The following is a 19,647-nucleotide window of genomic DNA, read 5'->3' as shown; positions in this document are numbered from 1 at the left end:
TTCATCCTCCCACTCCTTTTGCCATGTCTCACTTCCCAAAGGCTGCACTAAACATTCAGTGAATCCAGCCCCCTCACAGCTGCATCTCTCTAGAATTCCCATGCCTTGTTTTTCCTGCAGATACAGACCTACAAATGTTTTAAAATGAACATTAGCTGCAGCAATATTTCTAGTTGGAAGAGAATGCAAAAGCTATACCCCTTCTCCTTTTACGAAGCATTAAATATGGTGTCTAAGAGAGACAATCGCGCTGGTATGGTCATGTGTTACATATGGATGAAAACAGCTGTGTGAGGAAGTGCTACACCCTAACTGTAGAAGGAACCTGTGGAAGAGGTAGATCCAGGAAGACATGGAATGAGGTGGTGAAGCATGACCTTCAAGTACTGGGCCTCAGAAGCAATTACAGGAGACCGAGACTTTTAGAGATATGCTGTGATTGAGAAGACCCGGCAACTAAAGTGAGATCGCAGCCATGGCTGATGCCAGTGTTGCATTTAAAAGTCCGGCCCATTTAAAAGTACCCTTGATGCATCGGACAATATGATATGCTTGAGAAGACCTGTTGAGTCAAGTAAAAACAATATTGTTGCTGTGGCCAGTGCCCCCTGAGTGGCTCCCATTCTGGTGGCATGTAATATGCATCATCTGAATGTGTCCGATGCCAGTGACCCCTGACTGGCTCCCATGCTGGTGACACGTAAAAAGCACCCACTACACTATGTGATTGATTCCAGGGTCGCCTGACTGGCTCCTGTGCCGGTGGCATGTAAAAAGTACCCACTATGTTGGCATGCCTACAAAGTCAGAAAACAACACAGCTCCCATGACTTTCGGAAACATTTTTTCACTCAGAGTTACTGAAGCATGGAACAAACTACCTGCAGCAGTTTTTAGTTGCTGAGACATTGCATCCTTTAAAACCTCCATGCTTCCTGAAATTCACCAACACTACACTTGATATGCCCTCCCTCCATACACATGCACACATGTATATCATGACTCATACACTATTCACTTTCCTGACTTTTGTACATAATTCTATGTACTGTACATGCACCTTTGATGAGTTGTAGTGCACCTGAGCACTATACACAATAATTTCATTATTATATATTATTATTGTAAAAATATGTTGCATGCTAGAAAGAAGTCTACATTGCAGTAAATACAAAAGAAAGTTTCATTTCATTTTCCAAACTTTACTTAATTTTACTGACAAAGGATGGAACTTTGCTCCATACATATGTTATGAACAATCAATAATGTGCATTTACAATTGTATTCAAAGTTTAATAGATTCAGAAAGCATTGGGAATTCATACATGGTAATACACCTTACAGTTCAATTCCATAATTCAGGATGTATTAGAACAAGGGAAGTGTATTAGAAGAGATGAGAAATTACTTAAATTATGCTAACTGGCATTCAGTCAGCTAGACTAGATCAGCCAGTCAGTTCCATGTAGCTGAGATTTCTTGTAGCTTTCATAATCTCACTGTCTTCAAAGTAGGCAGCTCTTATTTTAGATGTGTGTTTTCTTGATTACTATAGAACATCAGTTTAAACTAAATGAGCATCATGCTCATATCACATGATTATATTACCTGGTTCTTAAAAGTCTGAAGTTTCTGTGCCCATGTTTTTGTTACTAGGCGATTGACAGTATGGGTGTGAATGGCAGGATCAATGACTCACTTATTAACGCAAATACAGAAACTTCTGTTGTGACCGTGCAGACTTTCTATTTCTTTCAAGTTTACTTTGTCACAGTATTCATTACATTAGTCATCTTGATTGAAATTGTGCACCATTTCTAATTAACAGCTGTGAGATTCAATTAAAAAAAGCGACCCAATAATAAAAGTAACAATGCCAACAATTCATGTAAATTATAAATGATAAATTTTGCAGATGTATCCAATGAACTGACAAACAAAATAATTTTATTGACATATTTTTGAATAATTCTGTTGTGATGGATGGAATAGATTTCTTGTTAAAACATCTTAAATTGACTTAAATGCAAAATATTTAGCTTTCCTGTTAGCATATAACCAAGATAGGTGAGATTGTATGGCATTATCAATCATCTTTCATATGTTACAATTCTAATACATTGATAATTATCTTCAGTTTTAGCCCAACTTATTTTCTTTGTTAAATAAACCTGCTAATGTAATTAATGTCATTACTGAGTTGATTTCATTGCCAGTAGTTTAACCAATTAATCAAATGAATTTTATAATGGGTAAGATTATATAATTTGAATAAAAAGACTGAGAATTTGATCCTTGCACCATGAAAATTCTCACAATGTGCTGAGTAATATCAAAGTACCTAAGCTGAGACTGCTTGAAAACATTCTAAATTGAGGTATCTATTGGCATGTAATAGGGGAGGGACTAAAACTTGGTATTTTCATATCAATATTTTGGATATTGGCAGGGAGAGTTTTGTCAATCAGTATTGTATAAATATGCCATTTACCTCCTATCTCTACTTATTCTACTGTAATCCACGTACACCATTATTCCTTATTGACTAGTTCCATCCATCCATCCATTTTCTTGGCAAAATCTGTGATCTGCTGTATGTCTTTGTATTTTTTATAAACTTCTTTATAATATTTCTTTTCTTAGATCACACTAAATACAATAGGCTATCATCTCTTGAACACTGTCACCTCAATACTTAGCCATACACTTATACTAATCTCTAACTTCATCTTTTTAAATAAAATTAATCATCTTATCTTAACTACATTTCTATTTTTCTCCACACTATCAAATGGAAACTATAGATGCTACATGTCCTCCACAGAAAGAAAACTATTTATTGTATCTGTTTGATAATAGTTACAATGTGTGGTATGGTTGGTCCTTCTATTTTAATAATATCAAGTCATTAAGAAATGTCCGATTTTGAACTAAAAGTTTATTTTACTTGATCTCAACAAAAAGCAATGCAGTTAATCAAAGTCATCATCATCATCATCATCGTTTAACGTCCGCTTTCCATGCTAGCATGGGTTGGACGATTTGACTGAGGACTGGTGAAACCGGATGGCAACACCAGGCTCCAGTCTGATTTGGCAGAGTTTCTACAGCTGGATGCCCTTCCTAACGCCAACCACTCAGAGAGTGTAGTGGGTGCTTTTACGTGTCACCCGCACGAAAACGGCCACGCTCGAAATGGTGTCTTTTATGTGCCACCCGCACAAGCCAGTCCAGGGGCACTGGCAACGATCTCGCTCGAAAATCCTACAGGAGCCAGTCAGGCGGTACTGGCAACGGCCACGCTCAAAATGGTGCATCTCATGTGCCACCCGCACAAGAACCAGTCCAGGGGCACTGGCAACGATCTTACTTGGCTTGCCGGGTCTTCTCACGCACAGCCCATTTCCAAAGGTCTCGGTCCGTAGTCATCGCCTCGGTGAGGCCCAATGTACGAAGGTCTTGCCTCACCACCTCAGCCCAGGTCTTCCTGGGCCTACCTCTTCCACGGGTTCCCTCAACTGTTAGGGTGTGGCACTTTTTCACGCAGCTATCCTCCTCCATTCTCACCACATGTCCATACCAGCGCAATCGTCTCTCTTGCACGCCACAACTGATGCTTCTAATGTTCAGCTTTTCTCTCAAGATACTTACACTCTGACGGGTATTCACATTGACATTACACATCCAACGGAGCATACTGGCTTCATTCCTTGCGAGCTTACGTATGTCCTCAGCAGTTACAGCCCATGTTTCACTGCCATGTAGCATGGTTGTTCGTACGCATGCGTCATACAGTCTGCCTTTTACTCTGAGTGAGAGTCCCTTTGTCGCCAGCAGGGGTAAGAGCTCTCTAAACTTTGCCCAGGCTATTCTTATTCTAGCAGCTACACTTTCAGCGCACCCACCCCCACTACTAACTTGGTCGCCCAGATAGCGGAAGCTATCGACTACCTCTAGTTTTTCACCCTGGAATGAGATAGAAGTTGTTTCCTGTTTGTTTGCAGTCTTTATTGCACCTGAACATCTGCCACAAACAAAAACTAACTTGCTAGTTAACCTGCCTTTGATGTTGCTGCACCTCTTATGTGTCCATAGCTTGCACCGGGTACATCTTATAGAGTTACTACCTACTCCTTTTCTACATACTGAGCAGGGCCATCTACCTGAAGGGGTTTGTGTTTTATCTACCTTCCTACTTATTAGGATTTTGGTTTTAGCTAGGTTGACTCTAAGGCCCTTCAATTCTAGACCTTGCTTCCACACCTGAAACTTCTCCTCTAGTTCTGATAGTGACTCCGCAATTAGGGCAAGGTCATCAGCATAGAGGAGCTCCCAGGGGCAACCTGTCTTGAACTCCTCTGTGATTGCCTGGAGGACTATGGTAAATAATAGGGGGCTGAGGACGGAACCTTGGTGGACCCCTACCTCTACCCGGAATTCATTGCTGTACTCATTTCCAACCCTCACCTTACTGGCCGCATCTCTGTACATGGCTCGCACAGCTCTCACTAGCCATTCTTCTATCCCAAGTTTCCTCATTGACCACCAGATAAGGGATCGGGGGACCCTGTCAAAGGCTTTCTCCATGTCAACGAAAGCCAGGTACAGAGGTTTATCCTTGGCTAGGTATTTCTCTTGCAACTGTCTCACTAGAAATAAGGCATCAGTAGTGCTTTTACCTGGCACGAACCCAAACTGCATCTCATCTAAATTGATTCGCTCCCTAATTAGTTGGGCTATGACCCTCTCTGTAACTTTCATAACCTGATCTAACAGCTTGATGCCTCTGTAATTATTTGTATCTAAAGCGTCCCCTTTACCTTTGTAGCAGTTGACTATGATGCTGCTACACCAGTCATAGGGTATGACTCCTTCGTGTATCACCTGGTTCGTAATACGGGTGACTAGGCTATAGCCAACACTGCCAGATATTTTGAGCATCTCTGCAGTGATTCCTGATGGGCCGGGGGCTTTCCCGGTCTTCATACTCTTAATTGCTTTATCTACCCTGGTACTATCAACTCGGATAGCTGGTCCCTCTATTGGGTCGACATAAGGCAGGCTCTCTTTCTCCCATTCATTCTCTTTATTAAGCAATCTATCGTAGTGGCATCTCCAGACCTCTTTCTTTGCATCCTCATTTAATGCAAGCGTACCATCATCCATGCGAACACATTTCTCTCCTACAACATCACTATTCTCTCTCCTACACTGTCTTGCAACCCGAAATACCTCGAGTCTTTGGTCCTCACGGCGCAGAACATTGGCAAATCTTTCCTTATCTGCTTCCCCTCTGGCTAAATAAACCTGTCGCCTAGCCTCCCTTCTGGCACATTGGTACAATTCCCTGCTACCACCGTTCTTCCAGTCCTTCCAAGCTTGTTTCTTTTGTCTAATAGCCCTGTCTACCTCCTTGTTCCACCACCACGTTACTCTGGGTTGGGAGGGGACCTTACACCACCCACAAATCTGGTCGGTGGCTTTCAACAGGTTGTCCCGCAGAAATCTCCAATTGTCTTCCACGTTGTATGATGCTATATCCCCTTCTATTTCGTTAAATGCTTCAAGTAACTTGTCTCTAAGTCTCTGTCCGTTTGCAGGGTCTTTAAGCTTCCACACCCTTCTTCTCCAAGCCTGTCTAATTCTGGGCACCCATTTTGCCTTGATCCCAAAGTCGCTAACTACTAATCTATGTTGTGGGGTACATTCTTCGCCAGGGTAGGTTTTGGCATTTATAAGCCGCCCTCTTTCCCTATTTCTGGCGAGGATGTAGTCGATTTGGCTAGAGTGTCTGCCGGAGCGGTAGGTGACTAGGTGACTGGCAGGTTTCCTGAAGTTGGTATTGCAGACCATAAGATTGGTTGCATCACAGAACTCCAGCAGTCTGGTTCCCTCCTCGTTGCGGGAACCGAAGCCATAGCCTCCATGTATGCCATGGAAGCCCCCAGCACGACGTCCGACATGACCGTTGAAGTCTCCAGCCACAAAGAGAAGGTCCCTGTCACTCGTCGACGAGGTAGTTTGCAAGAGGGTGTCATAGAATTGGTCTTTCAGACCATCTGGTAGCCCAGGTTGAGGTGCATAGGCTGAGATGACAGTAGCTAATCTATGATGAAGCACTAGTCTGATCTTAAGTACTCTGTCACTTACTCTAACGACCTCGATTACCTTATCCACCCATTTCTCCGCTAGAAGTATTCCTACGCCCCCGACCCCGTCAGTGTTCCCTGCCCAGAAAATCTTGTACCTGTGTTCTTTGCCTGTGAGGAACCTTGCAGAACCTCCTCTCCATCTTACTTCCTGGATGCAGCACATATCTACGCATCTCCGTTCAAGCATCTCAACAATTTCACCAGATCTACCTTTCAGCGTGCCGACGTTGAGAGTGCCAATCCTAACAGTATGGGTGTTGGGGGTGTGGGCCTGTAGCCTGGGAAGAGGAAAAGCAGTGTCGTGTACCTGAAAAGAAAACTTGCAATTGGAAGAATTCATAAGCAAAACATTACCTACAACCTGCAAACATTTCTCAACCTTAATGCGCTACCCAAAGGTAGGGGAGAGGATGGCCAAGGCCACTAGATGGGTTCCGGGAGACAGCCGAGGTTGACAGGATGACAAAGGGATGAACTTCCGGTGGAGGGGGCGGGATGACAGAGGAATGAACTTCCGGTGGAGGGGGTGGGATGACAGAGGAATGAACTTCCGGTGGAGGGGGTGGGATGACAGAGGAATGAACTTCCGGTGGAGGGTGGGATGACAGAGGAATGAACTTCCGGTGGAGGGGGTGGGATGACAGAGGAATGAACTTCCGGTGGAGGGGGTGGGATGACAGAGGAATGAACTTCCGGTGGAGGAGGTGGGATGACAGGAATGAACTTCCGGTGGAGGGTGGGATGACAGAGGAATGAACTTCCGGTGGAGGGGTGGGATGACAGAGGAATGAACTTCCGGTGGAGGGGGTGGGATGACAGAGGAATGTACTTCCGGTGGAGGGGTGGGATGACAGAGGAATGAACTTCCGGTGGAGGGGGTGGGATGACAGAGGAATGGACTTCCGGTGGAGGGGGCGGGATGACAGAGAAATGAACTTCCGGTGGAGGGGGTGGGATGGCAGAGGAATGAACTTCCGGTGGAGGGGGTGGGATGACAGAGGAATGAACTTCCGGTGGAGGGGGTGGGATGACAGAGGAATGAACTTCCGGTGGAGGGGGTGGGATGACAGAGGAATGAACTTCCGGTGGAGGGGGTGGGATGGCAGAGGAATGAACTTCCGGTGGAGGGGGGTGGGATGGCACCTAATTTATCAAGACAAATTTGCCATTTTATCAGTAGCTTATTTATGCCAGCAGTGAAGCATTCTGGAGAGCAAGAGGTGATAAAATCATGAAAGGTGGTTGTGCCTGGAAAAACGTGGTAGTCAGTTGGTGCAAGGTCTGGTGAATATGATGGGTGACAGAGTACTTCCAAGTTCGGTTCCTGTAACTTGAGTAGCATTCTTTGCACAATATGTGGTTGAGCATCATCTTGCAATAGACTGTCTCTATTGACCAATTTCGGTTGTTTAATTGTAAGTTCACTTAACATTTCATCCAGTTGGTTGATGTATACATCTGCTGTAATTGACTTACAAGGTCTCATGAAGCTGTAGTGGATGACACCAGTGCTGGACCACCAAACAGACACCATTAGCTTTTTTTGGTGAATATTCTTTTTTGGATTGTGTTTTGGCACTTTGTCTCTATCGAACCACCATTCAGAATGCTTGCTATTCATCATCATCATCGTTTAACATCCGCTTTCCATGCTAGCATGGGTTGGACGATTTGACTGAGGACTGGTGCAACCGGATGGCTACACCAGGCTCCAATCTAATTTGGCAGAGTTTCTACAGCTGGATGCCATTCCTAACGCCAACCACTCAGAGAGTGTAGTGGGTGCTTTTACGTGTCACCCGCACAAAAACGGCCACGCTCGAAATGGTGTCTTTTATGTGCCACCCGCACAAGAGCCAGTCCAGGGGCACTGGCAACGATCTCGCTCGAAAACCCTACAAGGCCAGTCAGGCGGTACTGGCAACGGTCACGCTCAGGATGGTACATCTTATGTGCCACCTGCACAAGAGCCAGTCCATGGGCCCTGGCAACGATCTCACTTGGCTTGCCAGGTCTTCTCACGCACAGCACATTTCCAAAGGTCTCGGTCAGTAGTCATCGCCTCGGTGAGGCCCAATGTTCGAAGGTCTTGCCTCACCACCTCAGCCCAGGTCTTCCTGGGCCTACCTCTTCCACGGGTTCCCATATGTATATATATATATATATATATATATATATATATATATATCATCATCATCATCATCATCGTTTAACATCCGCTTTCCATGCTAGCATGGGTTGGACGATTTGACTGAGGACTGGTGAAACCGGATGGCAACACCAGGCTCCAGTCTGATTTGGCAGAGTTTCTACAGCTGGATGCCCTTCCTAACGCCAACCACTCAGAGAGTGTAGTGGGTGCTTTTACGTGTCACCCGCACGAAAACGGCCACGCTCGAAATGGTGTCTTTTATGTGCCACCCGCACAAGCCAGTCCAGGGGCACTGGCAACGATCTCGCTCGAAAATCCTACAGGAGCCAGTCAGGCGGTACTGGCAACGGCCACGGAGAGACAATATTGTCAATTCATGTAATGTTTAAAGATTTAATCTTCCCTTCATATCAGTTGTGCTAAGTGTCACTGGCTTTTCAATTGTAAACTTTTAATACAGTCATAGAAATATTTTTTTTTGAGTACCAAGAAGTGTTTATTATATACATTACAAGTGTCTAGATATTTTCTTGCTAGTTTCAGTCACTGGACTGTGGCCATATGGGGGCACTGCTTTCAAATGTTTTTAGTCATTCATATTAACCTGAGTGTTTATTTTATCAGATGGTTACAATTTGACAAAGAGAGATGCACTGTTTCTGATTGCACCACTATCATCTACTAAATTCCACTAATAAAGTATAGGTAATAGAAGACACTTACTTGTGATTCCATGTGGTTTCTGCAGTCATCAGAAAATTAATGGCATCAGTCTGACTAGTCTTAGAGGTAAAGACCATCATCACAGACCTTTCCTTCAGAGAAAATACATTTTAAAAAATGCCTACATCTACCAACAGCAAAACATATCGTTGATAATTATAAACTGTAAAGCTGAAATTAATTTGTCCTCAGTTATTCATTAGTATTTCACAAAATCTCTTCTCTGAATTAACAACACAAATGTACAACCTGTAAATAATAACCAACCATCATCTAATAAATCATTGTTGTCTCTCTTCAAACATCTCTAATTAAATGTCATCATCATCATTATCATCTAAAATCCATGTTCCTTGATGGCATGGATTGGATGGTTTGACAGGATCTGATGGGTCCAAGGACTGCATCATACTGCAGTGTTTACTTTGATATGGTTCCTGCAGCTGGATGCCCTTCCTAACACCAATCGCTTTACAGCATGTACTGGCTGCTTTTCTCATACCAAAGGCAAAAAAAAAAAATTTATAATTATATGTTACTTTTCTTCACGTCCATAATCTTCACTGTTAATCTTTTTCCTTTCTCTCTCACCCCTTCACCTCTTCCAGTTAATTTATTCATCACTATTAGAATGCATTTCATCTTTCTCTAGCAAAGAGTCCTGATAAAAATGTATGTGTACTTCTCTTCTTTACAACAAACTAATTTATTCCATTATGTGAACTTTTGATGTTTGCTACATGCTGATGTAAATAATTACAAGTTTCTTCACACTCAATTTAAAGAAATTCAGTTTGAAGAAGTTCAATTGGAAATAAATAAATTAGGGGTTAGCAAAAAGAAAACCTACATAGATATTGTTAGTGATATAGGTACTGATGTGACTGGTTAAGTAACTTGATTCCTAACCATGTAGCTTCAGGTTCACTCACATTGTGTTGCATTTTGGACAAGTACCAGTATACCCCTGGGTTTACCAAAACCTTGTGGGTGGATTGTCTAGAAGCCTCTTTAACCTTGTTGACATACATTATGTGAAATGAATACACAGCCATTCAGAATGTATATAACAAAGTCAAACAATATTTTTGCCTTACCACCTTGATTAATGCTCCCCTCCCAGCTAAAGGGGGCTTTTTGTCTTGCAAGTTATCCAGTGAACTTGTCAGTATTGGTGCCACATAAAAAGCATCCGTGCCAGTGCCATGTAAAAAGCACCCAGTACACTTTGTAAAGTAGTTGGCATTAGGAAGGGCATCCAGCCGTAGAAATCAAGTCAAAACACACAATTGGAACCTGGTGCAGCTCTAGCCATGCCACCCAACCCATACCAACATGGAAAACAGATGTTAAAGGATGATGAATAGTCTATATTTGGTTCATTATTTGATGTAAGACAAAATATTTGAAGTCCTTGAAAGCAAGGTAGATTATTGTGTCAAAGTAAATTCAGGAAGTTCCAGCTGGTGACAGGAATCTCTGTCCAAGGTGATTCATCATGAGTTAGGTTAACTTTTTATGACTAAACTATTCACTAATCTACTATGATCTCAAATACACTGATAGATGTACAGAAACAGTTCAAGATTTAACTAATGCTTTATAAGTACAATTGTTTTATCACAGCATTTTTAACTGAGAAGATTTCCTAAACTTAAATATCTCAATATCTTTTGATTCAGGAAATTTATAAATAAAGTTCTGTTAGTTGTAGTAATCCCAGCATCAGTTAGGGTCTCAGATTTATCTTTACTTTTCAGCAGCGCCTTTCTTGAGGCTTTTAGCTTTCAACTTTAATTACTAAAGGAACGCCTGACATCTGCCTTGTGAAGGCGCGTGGCTTAGTGGTTAGGGTGTCAGCACCATGATTGTAAGATTGTGGTTTCGATTCCTGGACCAGGCGGCGCGTTGTGTTCTTGAGCAAAACACTTCATTACCCGTTACTCCAGTTCACTCAGCTGGCAAAAATGAGTAACACTGCGGTGGACTGGCGTCCCGTCCAGCTGGGGAACGCATATGTCATAGAAACCTGGAAACCGGGCCCATGAGCCTGGTTAGGCTTTAAAAGGGCGCATTTATTATTTGACATCTGCGTTAAACTCAATGCCATGTGTTTATATTTTCTACTAATTTAACAATTCCCAAAACCTTTGCTGCATCTCTTCTCAGTACATTGTATACTTTCATTCTGTATTCTTGTGTGTTTAAAGTTTCTGCTTGTGTCTCATACTGAATTTACTTTAATGGGTCTCGAGTTATTGGTTAGTGGCATTTTTAGAGCTTCAGAAATCTTTCTTGTAGTCACTTTTTAAAGTTATCTCTGCAGATTTCCTATAGAAATCATAACCAGTACTGAAAGTTACGACGTTTCGTATATGCATACAACTATGTAAACGATGCGATCGAAGACAGAAAAATAGGTAATGACTGTATATGTATATTTCAGGTGTTCTTGTTCCATTTTCATCGCTGCACTCAACCTGTTCACAACATCACGAAAACTTCGCATAAATAGCCATATGTAGTAGTTATTTCCCCTTAAGTATTTAATTCAAAATGCTGAGTTTGATTAGCTAACGCCGCATTTTAACTTTTATTCATCATTTTAAGACACAAGTGACATGGTATTTTTTTTTCATTAAAGTCTTTCATCATATATTATATGTTTTAGATATCCAAATGTTACTAGTTTTAAACTCCCAAAATAATTCTATCAAGAGGCAAATTAATCTATTTTAAATACTGTTAAAGTGCTTTTTTTTTTTATTTATACCTGACTATAAAATTACCTACCAAACAGGTGCATTCTTTTTACATACTACGGTCTAACAAGATAGTCCACATGCTTAAACTAGTTTAAACAATTCGAGTTGTTCATCAACTCAATTCCTGAATAGTCACACTCCCAGAGAACTTGTTTTTCGCTTTTTCCTTGTGCTGCTTCATCTGACCAAATAAACTCTGTCCACAGAAATGTAAAATAGTTCAGTTTACGTGCCTACTTGTGAATTTTTATTTCGTCTGCGACCATGACTGTCATAAATTTGTTTCTCGCAGTAAATTTTTGCATACGTTTTTGTTTTCTTCAATTTTCTTTTTCTAGTAAGGCGTTTTAATTATACTTTTGACAAATTAATATTGTATCTGTTTTATCAAACCAGAAAATGATTTCCATTACATCTATAATTTCATCATCATCATCATCATCAGGCGCAGGAGTGGCTGTGTGGTGAGTAGCTTGATTACCAACCACATGGTTCCGGGTTCAGTCCCACTGCGTGGCAACTTGGGCAAGTGTCTTCTACTATAGCCTCGGGCCGACCAAAGCCTTGTGAGTGAATTTGGTAGACGGAAACGAAAAGAAGCCCGCCGTGTATGTATATATATATATATATATATATATATATATATATCAAGCTTGGAAGGACTGGAAGAACGGTGGTAGCAGGGAATTGTACCAATGTGCCAGAAGGGAGGCTAGGCGACAGGTTTATTTAGCCAGAGGGGAAGCAGATAAGGAAAGATTTGCCAATGTTCTGCGCCGTGAGGACCAAAGACTCGAGGTATTTCGTGTTGCAAGACAGTGTAGGAGAGAGAATAGTGATGTTGTAGGAGAGAAATGTGTTCGCATGGATGATGGTACGCTTGCATTAAATGAGGATGCAAAGAAAGAGGTCTGGAGATGCCACTACGATAGATTGCTTAATAAAGAGAATGAATGGGAGAAAGAGAGCCTGCCTTATGTCGACCCAATAGAGGGACCAGCTATCCGAGTTGATAGTACCAGGGTAGATAAAGCAATTAAGAGTATGAAGACCGGGAAAGCCCCCGGCCCATCAGGAATCACTGCAGAGATGCTCAAAATATCTGGCAGTGTTGGCTATAGCCTAGTCACCCGTATTACGAACCAGGTGATACACGAAGGAGTCATACCCTATGACTGGTGTAGCAGCAGCATAGTCAACTGCAGCCATTTTAAGTGTTGATCACTTAAAGTGGCTGGAAGTATTGAAAGCTGATCTCAAAATGCTGAACCTTATAAAGGAGATGACAGAGAATCGGGCTATATGGTGCATTGCAGTACTCGAGAAGACCTACCCACCATAACAGAATTTGAGATCCTAAAACCAAGGTGCTACATAAAAAGTATCCATTACACTCTGCATCCAACCATAGAGACCAACCTGAAACAGACTATGGAACCTGGTGCCGCCCCTGGGCTTGCTAGTTCCTGTCAAGCCACCCGACCCATGCTAGCATGGAAAACAGAGGTTAAATATTGATGATGATGATCTATCCATATGAAAAGCACTGGTGTTAGTGCCATGTAAAAAGCAACCAGTACACTCTGTAAAGTGGTTGGCATTAGGAAGGGCATCTAGTCATAGAAACCAGGCCAAAACAGACTGTGGTACTTAGTGATTGTGTATGTATGTGTGTATATATATAAATATAACATGTATGTATGTATATATATATATATCATCATCGTTTAATGTCCACTAATTCTAAGTTGTTAACCCAATTACTTTAACCATTCCCTTTTTTTTTTTTTCATTTACAGATCAATGTACTTTGATGAAGATGGAGATCTTGCGCATGAATTTTACGAAGAAGTGTTTCTCGACCGAATGGGGAAGAAACGCATGATGCGTAAACAAGAGCGAAACTTGATAGCGCAGGTAGGTTGGTGGGTTTGCTTTTTGTTAAAAGTAACAGTGCTTATGAGACTAAGCTAGTTGTTTTAGGTGTTGAGAACTTAGAGAATGTATATGTTCTAGAGATAGTGTGTCTCTTCGAAGTGATATGTCACTTATAGGAGTAATTCTCAGCCTGACAAATACTTGTTGGCACTCCGTCGCTTACGACGTCGAGGGTTCCAGTTGATCCGATCAACGCAACAGCCTGCTCGTGAAATTAACGTCCAAGTGGCTGAGCACTCCACAGACACGTGTACCCTTAACGTAGTTCTCGGGGATATTCAGCGTGGCACAGTGTGACAAGGCTGACCCTTTGAATTACAGGCACAACAGAAATAGGAAGTAAGAATGAGAGAAAGTTGTGGTGAAAGAGTACAGCAGGGTTCGCCACCATCCCCTGCCGGAGCCTTGTGGAGCTTTAGGTGTTTTTGCTCAATAAACACTCACAACGCCCGGTCTGAGAATCGAAACTGCGATCCTATGACCGCGAGTCCACTGCCCTAACCACTGGGCCATTGCGCCTCCACCTGACAAATACTAGACTCTGGTTAAAAAACATATTAGTGACATTTTTTTGTCCTCCTTACTCTTTATTACTGGAAAGATAAATGTGAGTTTGCTTTCTATAATTTTTTTTAACTATGGTAATTAACAAGTTTGAAAAGCTTGAAATCGTTTTAATTTTATCCAACATGGCAATTTGTCCTCCCCTCTTCATCCCAAAGCATTTTCCAAATGAGAAATACTGACAGAAAAGTAGTGTGTCACTTAGAAGTGGTATGTAATTTAGAGGTATTATGTTAGGTGAAGTTTGTGTTGTGTCACAGAGAGATGGTGTGTCACTTTACAGGTACAAGGTGTCTAGAGATGATGTGTCACTGAAAGGTACTTACTAATGTTTATTCGTTTGTTTCATAGTTTGATCGGTTTTACGTAAAGTAGCTTATAAACATTGATTTATACCTTTATGTTTGCAATATTATCTTTTTTTCAGTATATTTTCATTGTTTGAATTCAGTGCAAGACTGAAAAATTATTCATCAGCCATTGAAATTACTAGATAGAAGGGAGGTAACTGTATCGGTAATTGGAGCAGTAATAGGCCAAACCTGATGTTTAAATTTATAATGACAAATTAACGTAATTTATAGCAGAGATGTTAGTTAGGGAGATATATATGGATATAAAACATAAAATTTGATTATTTTTACCATTGGATTCTATATGTAAATTTTACTGCATTATTAATATCAACGATGTCAATAGAATACATTTTCATTGTTTAGAGATTGTTTAATGTTGAGATGTCTCAAACTGCCACCATTTAATCAATAGCTCTGTTTTCTAATATTTCTGTTTTTGTTATTTTCCAGGGTGAAATTGAGCTTCCATTTCCACGACTACATGTTGACTTCCCTATAGTAATTTGTGAAGCCCCAGACTTGTGATGGTCTGGGATATGATCTTTCACCCCATTCCAAACAGTGATTGGAGATCTTGCTCAAGCATGTCTGAAATTGCAGGACAAATCACAGTGCTTTTGGTGAGAGACAGGCAGAGAAGCGCAAAAACATAGTGATATGATATTCTAAAGCAAATCAGGCCAACACAAATTACCTCAGAGCACTCCTTGTTAAAGTGAAAATAAAAACTGTTTTATCCTTCATATAAAGCAAGATTTTATGGTCTTGGAGTGCACCCATTTCAATATAATATTTACTAATCTTTGAATTACATGTCTGTACAGCTCCATTCTGGGAGTCAGTAAAGAATATACTATCAGTTATGTTGAGTGGGTTGTTATCAGTAAATGAGAGTATTCCTTATAGTCAGGGTGCCCCAACAACCAGTTATTTCAAATCGATGCAAATATTTACTTTTAGCGATTACATTAAAGGTAAAAAATGAAATTACAACTTCAATCTGAATCGACAATGATCAACCCAATTGTAATTATGTAGGGCTGAATGGCACATGAGCCCATGTTTACATGAAAAATGACAATATCCAAAAAGCTTTAACATTTGAGTTGATGGTCCAGTCTAAGTATATCTGGGGTTCACTTGCTTTCGAATAGAGATTACTTATTTATCTCCATAAGATACTGTGTTTATAGAGTAAATCTTTTAACATCAGGTTATTTTGGAGATGATTTGAAAATATTTAATAACAAAAAAGTAATCAAATTTAATATCAGACAGTGTTTATATAATGTTATATGCACTCTCAAATCATCAAAGTCTTTTAACAGGCAAATTTTAAAGAAGACAAAGATTAAATACATTAAATGTTTTATAAACTGCGGAAAGTGTTTTAAAATTTGTGATGAATATACAAAAAATGGTCATGTTTTTATGTAGGAACATTTTACATCAAGATCAAAGACATTGTTTGCAAAGATTAGAGTTGTCCAAATTAGAACTAGCTTCCTGTCTTTCTCAATCCATGATTGTAGGTGTCTTGCACAAGTATCATCACTCACAGGCTGTAATCCAAATATATCTGCTTGAAAGATGCTCCTTTTGAGATGCTGGTCTAAAGTGTCAGCTGTTGGAGTTAGCTTTTCCTTATCCATTGTCTTGTGGCTGAACATTTTCATTCTCAAGAGATCAACAGTGGTATCATCTACATAATTTTCATTGGAATACAGCCTACAGACAAGCTGCATCACAACTTCTTTCTACTGTAATATTTGATGATATAGTGTGCTAGCTGCAACTGTGATATCAGTTACGTGACAAGTTCTGTCATTCATCTCTCAGCAGTATTGTTTCTTATTAAGCTTAAAAGTTGATGTGCTGTTTGATCAAGAGAAAGCGTAAAAGAGAGCCGTTGCTTTGAGTGTTGTTTCTTTTAAACTTGAATTTGTATGTTATATTACTAAGTGATGTTTTCTGTTGAAATTTCCATGGAAAACCATTAGTAGATTTTTCTTGATTGACATTTTGAAAAAAATATAATTTTTCTCAAGTACTTCTTTTCTAGAAGTAATTATATTTTTCTTGCCCCCTCAATTCAAAGGTTCAGATAGGGGCTTCACCAGACCCATAATCACATGCTTATTATCTAGTGTTACCAGGTCTACACTGATTTCCTCAAGCTAATTTCTGATATTAATAATACTATCTAGTGAGCCTGTCCCATGGACCTAGAAATGATGTCGAGTTGCACTTCTTTCCTCATGATGACAAGCTCTTCATTACCTTTTCTTTCTGCTTCACAAAAGCTAATCTCAGGACTGGTTAGAATTCAGTACTTTAAGATGGTAGGGTTTTTACTAATAGGAATCACTCTCCCAGTTCCTTTCACTTCCATTTAATGCATTTCATATTTGTCTTCTTTATATTCTGGTTGTTTAGAGTTGTTGATGATTTGAAGGGATTGCCTTTATTATTCATATGTATTATGCAAACTTACTTGATATTACATTTTCTTGTTGCTTTTAGTTTATCTCTTGTAGTTTTTTGTGGGGTTTTTTCTTGTTCCTTGCCAATTTTGAATTATCGCTAAATAAACCTGATGTTAAATAATTCATATTGATATTGTAGACACAGTACCTTATAGGGATAAACTAATTATAAATATGAGTGTAGATCTTCATTTCAAACCAAATGACACCAAATATATTCAGATCATACTCTCAACACAAATATTAGAGCTATTTGAATATTGCCACTTCCATCAAAAACACAGTCAAGCTTCTCAAATCTCTTACATGCTTCCTATTGGGCTCTCCATTGTCCCCTTGAGCTGAAGTTGTAATTTAAATTCTTACCTTTCAATGTGATACCAACAAGTACACTTTTGCCTCAATTTGGGAAGAAAATGAATTTTGCCAAAATTGGCATCCCAGTATTAGAGACTAACTTCAGATATTGTCAAATTTGACAGCATGTTCAAAATTATATATATTTATTATAACAAATACAGTGAACCTTTTTTCTTTAGGTTTAATCTTAAGAAAATTGGGATGAAAAATTTTGTAAAAATTGTTTTAGAATCTAGCTATATATTCTATTTTCACTTTAGTATTTATTCTTTTGATTTTTTTTTTATATAACCTTAACAATTAAACTTTTTAATGTTTATGTGTTCTAATATAATACTAAAACTTTTGTGTTTTTCTTTAACCTTTTTGATTTTTAAACAGTGAAAAGATAGCTCTAAATTAAAATTTTGTAAGCTATATACATATATATATATATATATATAACTTAACTCATTGAAATTATTTTAATTTTCACTATTTACTGCATTAAATTTCACTATTTCTAACATTGTTTTCATGTTGAAAGAATAGATATTTCTAATTTAATAAAAAAAAAAAAAAGATTTAGCTTTTTCTTACTTCCTATTTAGAAAGATTGCACCAAATTTCTATAAATAGTTCTGCAGAATCTTGGCCACCAAGCAAAACTTAAACTTCAGCTAAAGAAGCCAAAGAGTTTCTAGTTTTAATTAATGAGTCAATCAATCAAGTGACAAATTTCTGTTTAAAGTCAACTCAAAATAAATCTTGTGGTTCTCACTAACATATGTAGTACAAAATACATTATATACAACTAAAAGCTGATGGTGGTTCTCTACATTTTTTTCTCTGGAAAGAGACTAAGCAATATCAATTTTATTTCATATTTCTATTGAATATGTTTATTATTCACATATTGTATTATAGAATGTTTGCTTTTTAAAAAAAAAATTAAATAAATAATCAGAAATGAATTTTTTGTTTTTGTCTTTTTTTTCTTTTGCCTCTCTCCATCTATTAATGAACATATGATGATTGAGTTCTCTCCAACTGCTATTCCATAACTCTGTTGTATCTCTAGGTTTGGTGATGTCCTTCACACTCCTTCTGTGCTTTAATGATCTATATCAGTGCTTCTTGACCATTTTTTACCTGTGGACCTCTTTGAGTCCTATTTTGTTCGGGTGACCCCCATAGCTATTCGATGTTTAAAAAAAAAACCCATATTTTTATAATTAAATATTATTAGGAATTTTATATCAAAAATTGTTAAAAAAATTTTATTTATTGTGAAAGTATAGCCAATTTATTGCTGATAAACTTTAGCAGCTAAATTTTATACGAACCTCTATCGCACTTTATCCCTAAATGGTCTAGACACAGGCATTATCCACATACAATGTAAGCTTCTGATACCAAATCTGCTGCATTAACATGAATAATAACTTTACAACCTCATCTCTTTGAATAGTACAAAGACACAGTTGCTGCTATACCTTACCACCAGTGCACCATTGTAACCCTTAAAGTTGTTTACAAATACTAGGCTTCTCACTCTTTAATGATCTTTCAGGGTCAGAAGCTAAATACCCACTTTGGTGTACTGTTCACACAATACTCATACCACATCGTGGCAAAATGCTGCTGCTACATGTACAAATCTTGTAGACAACAACCAAGAACAGGCCCTTCTGCTAATGATGCCTTCACCAATACACTACAAGCATTAGCTTACTTGCTATTGCCTCTCTCTGCCTATTATATTACTGCTACAGTCATCCCCCCCCCAACACCTGTCTTCTCCCATATTTGTTACCAAATTCATCTGGTCCTTCCGTCCGAGAACTGTAGCCCGGTGGAACAGGCACTGATAAAAATATCTAAAAACCATCTCAATGTATACTCCTTAAGGAAATGTTACTGATGTTTCAGCTCCAGAAACTGCAGTTATTGATGAATTAGACTATAGTTTAGCACAACATTTTATCACTCTTTTTAATTTTTTCACTCATTCGAATGTGACCATACTGAAGCACTGCTTTCTAGAATATTAATGCTTACATTGACTCCAGTGCTTATTTTTATTGACCGATACCTATTTTAATGACTTCAGGCAGATGAAAAATAAAATGAAACCTTAGTAGGATTTGAGCTCAAAATGTAGGGGATGTG

General features: G+C 39.3%; 1 protein-coding gene across 1 annotated transcript in view; it reads left to right on the top strand.

Annotated features, from left to right (window-relative positions):
* Positions 1–18,449, top strand: part of LOC106879210 (tumor suppressor candidate 2) — a 23,523-nt gene extending 5,074 nt beyond the window's left edge. Inside the window, exons 2-3 of the mRNA XM_014928683.3 lie at positions 13,592–13,709; positions 15,101–18,449. Coding sequence (XP_014784169.1) covers positions 13,592–13,709; positions 15,101–15,175 — 193 coding nt within the window. The 3' untranslated portion in view covers positions 15,176–18,449. The remainder of the gene's footprint in view (positions 1–13,591; positions 13,710–15,100) is intronic.
* Positions 18,450–19,647: the final 1,198 nt, after the last annotated feature.

This window comes from Octopus bimaculoides, chromosome 2 (assembly GCF_046866305.1).
Source record: "Octopus bimaculoides isolate indiv1 chromosome 2, ASM4686630v1, whole genome shotgun sequence".
NCBI classification, from domain to species: domain Eukaryota; kingdom Metazoa; phylum Mollusca; class Cephalopoda; order Octopoda; family Octopodidae; genus Octopus; species Octopus bimaculoides.
The sequence above is the reverse complement of the archived record's forward strand: the minus strand, read 5'-3'. Positions and strand labels throughout refer to the sequence as shown.